This window comes from Sinocyclocheilus anshuiensis, unplaced genomic scaffold (genome assembly GCF_001515605.1).
Source record: "Sinocyclocheilus anshuiensis isolate Anshui unplaced genomic scaffold, SAMN03320099.WGS_v1.1 scaffold188, whole genome shotgun sequence".
Classification (NCBI taxonomy): Eukaryota; Metazoa; Chordata; class Actinopteri; order Cypriniformes; family Cyprinidae; genus Sinocyclocheilus; species Sinocyclocheilus anshuiensis.
The window spans coordinates 689,675-699,033 of record NW_015555768.1 but is presented as its reverse complement, the minus strand read 5'-3'; the positions used below and the strand labels follow the sequence as shown (position 1 = coordinate 699,033).

General features: G+C 37.7%; 1 protein-coding gene across 1 annotated transcript in view; it reads right to left on the bottom strand.

Moving 5' to 3' along the window:
- LOC107674281 (FYVE, RhoGEF and PH domain-containing protein 1-like) overlaps positions 1-7,229 on the bottom strand; it is a gene marked incomplete at its 3' end in the record, with an annotated part of 24,359 nt that extends 17,130 nt beyond the window's left edge. Inside the window, exon 1 of the mRNA XM_016468223.1 lies at positions 7,015-7,229. Coding sequence (XP_016323709.1) covers positions 7,015-7,072 — 58 coding nt within the window. The remainder of the gene's footprint in view (positions 1-7,014) is intronic.
- Positions 7,230-9,359: the final 2,130 nt, after the last annotated feature.

Genomic DNA, 9,359 nt, shown 5'->3' with positions numbered 1-9,359 from the left:
AAAAAAAAAAAAAAAACTTAAAAAAAAAAGAAAATACTTCAGACTTTCTACTTCAAAATTTTACATTTAATTCAAATGTGTTACTTGCAGTTTCTTTGTAATTATTTGTGAAATTAGCTAGCAATTTCTGAGCGAAAATGGTTTCACTACCATTTTTTGTCAGTGTACCAGCACAAAAACACATCAGCAAAATATTGTCTAATTATTGTTATTGTCAAAATCACATATATCAATTTTTTCAATATCGCACACCCATCATACAGCTTTTGAAACAACATAAGGTGACTAAATGACAGAATTTCCATTTTTTTGTTGAACTATCCCTTTACGAAACTCAATTCCAATGAGAAGCTCGTGTCACAGAGGTCCGTAAGCATAATCTGAATGACCCATGATTCAATAGAACATCTGCCTCACCAGCTTCCCTAACAAAACCACTTTGAAGACATTCAGAGACAGATTTACTATTGACTGTAACAGTTTGCATTTCAAGAATTTTTAAGAACATTTTTAAGAACCCGTGGGTTCACTTCGAAAGATTTCCCATCAAAAATCGAAAGTCCCCAGTAAACTATTTAGCAATATTTTAATGAGCAGTTCTTTAGTCCAGAGTGGTTTTACGGTCACAACTGAACCTAAAAGAAACTGCCAACCTGGCTAAAACCAAAGGAAAACAATTCAAGGTCAAACTCTGAGCGTGAAACCAGGACATCAGCGCACACCTCGTGAATGAGCAAACAGGATGTACCTGCACAGTACGGAAGTGACTATTAAAGACATTCACACATTAGGACGCAGGTCAAATTCTTCTCCTAAATGGTGCCAAGAGGCCTGTAAAAAATGAGCTGTGGTCTGGTGGAGAGAGGTGGAGGTATTGCTGGCAAGGCACTGAGGCACAGCGGACTCACGTTTGACAACCTCTGCAGAAATCTCCACCCCATGGGTCTGATATCAGGATATCGGTTATATCTTCACAATTCAGATTGATGTCTACGCTACAAAACCTCACAGAAACACTCTTTTTTTAATGATGACGGACTTCGCAGCTTGACAGACACATATTGGCTTTTCACACTGCTGAAAGAAAGGTACACTGAAATAAAAATAATTTGAACTTAAATTGCTATTAAATTTCACAATGAATTATAAAAAAAAACATCATTGTTTACAAGTAACATTGAATTAAAAGTGACATTTTTGATGTAGAAAAACTGATAGTCTTTTCTTATCCTTTTTCAGTAAATGTACTCCAATAATCTTTGCTTTGTTTACAACTTTGAAAAATCATTTTTTACAGTATATACAGTGGGTACGGAAAGTATCTCAAGGATGATCAGAAGAAATGGACAGCACCTGAGTTAAATATATGAGTGTCACAGCAAAGGGTCTGAATACTTAGGACCATGTGATATTTCAGTTTTTCTTTTGTAATAAATCTGCAAAAATGTCAACAATTCTGTGTTTTTCTGTCAATATGGGGTGCTGTGTGTACATTAATGAGGAAAAAAAATTAACTTAAATGATTTTAGCAAATGGCTGCAATATAACAAAGAGTGAAAAATTTAAGGGGGTCTGAATACTTTCCGTACCCACTGTATACTCAAAATTCAAACCATGTGGTTTCCTTCTCCATTATTTACTACTGTTTGGGGTCAGCAAGATTTTTTTATTATTATTATTATTTCGGAAGACATTAATACTTTTATTCAGCAGAGATGCATTAAATTGATCAGAAGTGACATTTATAATGTTACAAAACATTTCTATTTTAAATAAATGTTCTTCTTTTTGAACTTTCTATTAATCAAAGGAACCTGGAAAAAATGTATCATGGTTTTTCCACAAAAATATCAACACTGAAAATAATAAGAAATGTTTTTTTTGTAGTAAATCAGCATATTAGAATGATTTCTAAAGGATCATGTGACACTGAAGACTGGAGTAATGATGCTGAAAATTCAGCTTTGCATCACAAGAATAAATTACATTTTAAAATAAATAAAAATAGAAAACAGTAGTTTTAAATTCTATAAATATTTCACAAAATTATTGGTTTTGCTGTGTTTTTGACCTAATAAATGCAGACTTGGTGAGCAGAAGAGACTTTAAACATTAAATAATTTTACCAATCCCAAATTTTTGAACACTAAAGTATAAATTAGAATATCATCAGAGTAATATTGGGTGAAATTAATCTGTATTTCAAAAAAATGTTTTAATTATATTATATTTGTAATCATTATTTATAATTATATTTATAATCACATTTCTCACTTTATTCATCATCATCTTGTTTTTTTTTTTTGTTCTCTTACTTTACAATTTGGGCAAAAGAAGCTACACTATTTCAGTCTTTAAACTTAAAACAAAAAAATCACATTTAATTCAATGTGTTACTTATAATTTCTTTGTAATTATTTGTAAATTTACTAGCAATTTCTGAGTGAAAATTGTTCCAAGTAAATCCTACACCAATTTTCTTGGTCTATGCCTATGTTTTGGAACAAAGATAAAATAGGACACTTGTGGTTAGAGATGTGTCAGTCTGTGATGTCAATAGATTAGGGCTTCCTAATGTTACAATAACATGACCAGTCAGAATCCCTGTGTCTGTCAGTCAACTCAGGATCAATAAGACATTTAGAACCACACCACTTTGCTGATTCATCATCTTATGTGACTTTCCATGAATATTTCATGAGCTCACAGATATGGAATGGAAACAGGCTCCTCAGAAACGCCAGACATCAGTTTTTAAACTCATCTCAACATGCAGAGAATATAAAGTGTAACAGCAAACATCAGGCCACTGCAGCTACAGAAAAAACTTTCTCTTTGATAACATCTATTCCACCGTGAGCTGAGAGATGTGTTGAAACAGAAGGACTATTTTTATCCTAATCAGAAGCATGTGCACTGATAGGACAGTCAACACGCAGATGCTACACACAATCCGAGCCTCAGCAAAGATTTGCTCTCATCTAAACATGGCCAAGACGCAAGCGAGGGTGACACTGCATAACAATGCACAGTCTGTGAAGCAGAAAAACAAGTCTTTATCACAGCACCCGAAAAGCTGTCCAAAAATCTGCAGGGAAACATTACTGGAATCTTTGGAAGGTTTAAGGCAAGACATCACAGGTGAACAGGGTAAAAATTGTGCTAAAAGATATCACCATACTTCCCCAGTTGATTGATTAAGACTTGCAAGGACTTTTTGTATTACAAATGTTCTGAAATATTATGTTTAAAGGGGTCATAGGATGCCCATTTTCCACAAGTTGATATAAAGGAGAAAACATTTATCCAGATTTAAAAAAAAAAACACTGGGTGGATTTGTATCATTATAGGATGGTTGTGTACACACACTGCCAACACATATTTCAGTTCAAACAACTTGTAAAAGTGCATGTAGCATCCTATGACCCCTTTAAATATGTTAATTAGACACTGTCTAATTAAATATGCACTAATTTGATCAATCAATGCACTGCATGAAGAAGGCCACCAATGCATGAAAGTTAATAGTGTTTGTCAATAGTGTAGTCAGGCACACCCACTCTGTGATGAGTTGACAGCCAACAGGCATTGTTTTGATGTATCATACAGTGCCTTTTGATTTGTAAAATAACAGATTGTCAGTTCAATTTGAATATATTTGAAGAACAGAAATCTGAAGATTGCATGAGGCCAGGTTCAAAATACTTGTTTGGAATATAGATATGAATAAAACTGAATAGTTTAGTGTATGCAAGTGCTACTGAAGTGGAGATTTCTGACTCAGTGCAGGAGAAACAACTCACAGCCTTTAAAGATATGTAGTGTAATTGAAATCTACAGAAGCAAATAGATAATGTGCAATAAAATAAACACGTTTTACATGTTTACTTTCCAAAAAACACATTACAAAAAGCCAAATAGCCCAAAATTTCAAAACTGACCAGTGCATGAAAAAACTAATTTTGCCTTTAAAGGAATAGGGTAGTAGTGAAAATTAGCTTAAAATGCTCTTACCCACAGCCTTGTGGCACATCAGTTTCAGATGGGCCACAGGCCATCCAAGATTAATTTGTTTCTTTATTGGAACAGATTTGGAGAAATGTTGCATTCCATCACTTGCTCACCAATGGATCCTCTGCAGTGAATGGGTGCCGTCAGAATGAGAGTCCATATTTCTCTCTTGATTCAGATGAGGCGACTTTTTCACTGAAGAAAGCTATATTATGGATGGAGTAGTGCTGGGCGGTATACCGGTTCATACCGAATACCGGTGTTTATTTTTGTTATGATATGAATTTTTAAAATACCGCAATACCGGTGTATGTCGCTTAAACAATGTTCGGAACGCGACACTGTTTGAAAGGGGTCACTTTTCACTGTTGCACTGTGGTGAGGGAACAGCTGTATGTGTTACTAAGCGTGAAAGTTCCGAAACTGAAGCTGTAGAACTAATAGAACGTGATGACAGAAGAACTCATCCACAATATCTACATTGACCACCACAAATATCCACCGCCCCCTGCCATCAGCTCCCGCGTCTCACACACACGAGAGCGTGACTTTAGCACTAGATTTAGCAACTTTCAGACCCTTTTAGCGGCTTTTTTCCATAGAATATTCATACTGACAAACCTATCGACTTTTTTGGATAAACCTTAGCTATGGTTCAGTTGGAAGATTTCGCCAGTGCTGTCCCGTGAACGTGAGGTCTGACTTTCCAGGAGAAGTGTCACCTCTCTCGGTCTGTTCTGTGCAATGAGCGGCAGAGAAGCAGTGCATTCAGTTAGCCGCACCACAGCCAACTCGTCAATAAATTAGTACAAAACAGCGTTTCCTAGCACCTGTTGCTTACTGATTGTTTGGAATTATAAATATGAGCGTTGTTCGTCTGTTAATATCACATGCACGATTTTTGTTTGTTGTTTTTTTTTCGTTTGTTACTCAGCGCAGGCAGTGCGCTGCATGAGACAAAAAAGTAATATAGCCCCGGTCATGCATAAAAAAAAAAATACCGTCATGTACCGTGAAACCGGTATAATTTTGAAAAATACCGTGATAGAAATTTTTGGTCATACCGCCGAGCACTAGGATGGAGGACTTATATTTTAGCTGGAAGCAATGGTTTAAAGTTAAAACACCTTAATGATGGATTTGTTTCTTACAAACACACACTTCACAAGACATTAACTGATGGACTGGAGTGGTGTGGATTACTTGTGGATTATTGTGATGTTTTTATCAGCTGTTTGGACTCTCATTCTGACGGCACCCATTCACTGCAGAGGTTCCATTGGTGAGAAAGTGATGTCATGCTAAATTTCTCCAAATATCCATATACATCTCGGATGGCCTGTATGCGAATACATTTTCTGCAGGTTTTCATTTTTGGTGAACTATTCCTTTAAGAAAACTACTGCAGTCAGATGCTTAAATACTCTATTATGTGACCTACTGAAGGTGGTCAATAATGTAGATTAAACCAGGCGTAGACATCTGTGCCTCTAAAGGCTGCGTTAATGGGTCAGACATCAGCAAAACACTGCACACATCTGCCACCCAATCTCATATAAATCTAAACAAATCCACACATCAATCAATGCACTGCATAAAGAAGGCCACTATACAGCACCAATGCATGAAAGTTAATAGTGTTTTCAGGGAAATACTTGCGATGCCGAAAGTTTCAGAAGATGCACTTAAATATAGTTCATTCAAATCCGAAATGCAGCAGTCCGAAAGAACGCATCGCTGAAATGGATACTGACACACCCACTCTGTGATGAGTTGACAGCCAACAGGCATTGTTTTGATGTATCATACAGTGCTTTTTGTTTTTTAAAATAACAGATTGTCAGCTCATCACTCATGGAATGATGAAACCGACATTGCACTGACATAGCCAGACCCTGACAACAACATGGAAACTCAAACAAACACACCTACAGCGCACTAATGATGACAGGTGCATGCCATCTCTGCATCGTCAAATAACCTTCAAAAGGCATGCATACTGCAAATGCAGGGGTCGGCGACAGCAGTAGTAGTCACACACACACACACACACACACACACACACACTACAGAACAGGTATTTCTGTGGACGTTCAGGGCTCTTGTTCTGGGTCCTACAGCTAACAACAACACAAACACAGCAGCACAAAGAGGAAACCAGACACGACACGCTTTAAGAAATCAATACGCAGAGCCTCTGTAAGCATCGCTCTCTTTCCCAGCGTTCCCGGCATGATCATGTGCTGCTCCTGAAGTAAAGGACGGGATTATTTTCAAGTAACCCTAGACCGCCGCCCATCAGCCTCATCTGATAACGCGGGACGTTTCCCAGGGAAGTGACCTGAGGGCAGCGTGTCGACTGCAGACCTGATGCATTTCAACATGTTCTCTTCATCAGCGTATCTGCCATGCGATCTCACGCACACACACACACACACACACACACACACACACACACACACACGTCTACATGTCCGGCTGCACTACATGTCTCCCTGCATCCGTGTGCAGCAGGCATGATGCACCATCCTGCAAAATGTAGGTGAAATGCCAGCAGTATTCCACAGACAATTCAAAATGTATGTTGGTGTAATTTATCATGTGCACAGGAAAGGTGCATGTCATTAATTTTACTCCATTGCATATAAAGCCCATCCTCCTACACCAAAAAGAAAAAAAAATCAGGTTCAAAGCATAAAAATGTAATCCAAACCCAAAATACACATTTTATGAAAATGCATGATAAAAATAATAAAACGCCAATGCAAATTAGGCATAAAAAGACAGCAGATGGTGAATACACCCACTTTACATACTGACACACTGAACTATTGAACATGCATGTATAATATTGCCACCATGATGGTGTATATGCAGACGAGCAAACATACAACATTGCATATGCTTAAACTACAGTTATTGACACAATTTCGTTTTTAAACCCCACATTATGTTTTAATATGTCGAAATAAAATATTAAATACAAAAAAAAAGGTTCTTACCCCGGAGCACACTGGTTTTATCCATGTACATCGCGCAGCAAAATACAAAACCAGTCATTAAAATACAGAACGGGGAGACACAATGGCCCCCCAGTTGCTCAAGGATGAAATAAAAATCAAATGGATACAATTAACGCTAAATAAACGCAAACCCGGTAGCTCCTCCAGTCCACCGGCGAACGATATAAGGCGCGAGGAGAGTCTGCGCTCTCACGCGCATCTCCAGCGCCTCGAGACCACGCGTTTACTACACAAACCCGACGCAAAAATCAAGCTAATGACACCAAAACGACACTAAAACCAATATATTAGAGGTTTGTGCAGCGGTGGCCATGATGACACCGAAAATGCGGAAACGATAAGGAAATAAAGTGCACCCTCGCGCACCCCCCACCCCTCTCCGACTGCCCTGAAACACACACACACACACACACACACACACACACACAGACCCGACAGGTGAGACAGACAGGATTATGGGAAGCTCATGTTTGCATGTGAACGCGATCTGTTTGTGTGTGTTTGAGACGTACTTGCCATCTATAGCTGCGATGATCTTGCACGCGATCTCTTGTCACCCCCCCCCCCTCTCCGACTGCCCTGAAACACACACACACACACACACACACACACACACACAGACCCGGTCCCTCCTCCCCTCACCATCCTCAGCTCTGTTTCCTTGACAACAGTTTAGCTGGTTTAGTTTGGACTGTGTGTATATTATGATACCGCTAATATTGTCATTCAAATAAAAAAAATGTTACAATTATTTGTGTCCGTGAGTGTTTGCTGTATATTCTACACTATACAGGCCTAGAGTACTAGACTTCTGTTTCAAAAAGTGGGTTGGCAACGAACGCTATGGTATTTTGACGTATTCCACAGTATATTACATTTAAATCACACTTATTCATTTGGTCAATTCTTTTATCCAAGGCAACTCGCAGTTAATTTACGGAATATAATTTAATATGTTTTAGGATGCATAATGTATATGGGATGCATTAATATGTGTTCTCTGCGAATGAATCAAATGGCCTTGGTATTTAATAGAGTCAGCCTTATAAAAAATACTATGGCAATACAGTGATTATATCAGATGGTAATATTAAAATTCATGTACTCCAGGTACAGGTATTTTCCAAAATAATTGTTGTATTATTGTAGTAATGTCTAGTATGTCTAGTATATACTTTATAAATAAATCTAAACAAATATATTTAAAGAAATATAACAAAAACATACAACATAAAAAACATGTATATGTATATAAACATGTTATATATATATAAACATTTCTGCAGCTGTGTTACTGCACTTCAATCTATTCTAAAATAATAGGTTGATGTGATTTTCATTAATGGAACTGATGCATTAGAAATGCACTCACTTAAAAAGGTTATGACACATCGAGGGCCTGTGACTCATGGAATAACCATCTTATAGTTAAATGGCAGGCGCGGTGCCGTGTAATTAGGCTCACAACTGATCATACACGTGACCCGATCTGTCATCATCTACATGTACTGACTTTAACCAGAGAATGAATGAGGAGGAAACAAGCCTAGGAAAATGATTTAAAGAAACCATAACACTAAAACATGGGAGCTGAAGGAAAGGAAGTCTCACCTTTTAGTCTAAAGAGCCAATCACCTATTTTAACTCTGAAACATGCGTGTGCATTAGTTTAACCCACATGTGTCAAACTCAAGGCCCGCGGGCCTATTCCGGCCCACCACATAATTTTATGTGGCCCGCGAGAGCATATGATTGTCTTAAAGGGGTCATATGATGTTACAAAAAAGAACATTATTTTGTGTATTTGGTATAATGAAATGTGTTTATGCGGTTTAAGGTTCAAAAAACACATTATTTTCCACATACTGTACATTATTGTTTCTCCTCTATGCCCCGCCTTTTTGAAACGCGTCGATTTTTACAAAGCTCATCGTTCTGAAAAGCGAGGTGTGCTGTGATTGGCCAGCTATCCAGTGTGTTATGATTGGCCGAATACCTCAAGCGTGTGACGGAAATCTTACGCCCCTTACCATATTGTGATGATGCCCTGTCCGGCTGGAGCGACGAGACAAAAACATTAAAACCCATTATAAACGAGGCATTCATTGCATCCAGTGGGGACATAATTATGGATTATAATGACTTATACTGTCTTTTTACGCGTTGCGTTGCATCACGCCGCGTAAACATAAAACCATGTCTGCATTTGTGATCGGAGAAATGACAAACAACAAGCCCTATTCTACACTGCTCAAAAAACTCGCTTTAAATATAAAAAATGAAAACTCTTTAAATATAAAAAAACGTACTTACAGTCTGTGATT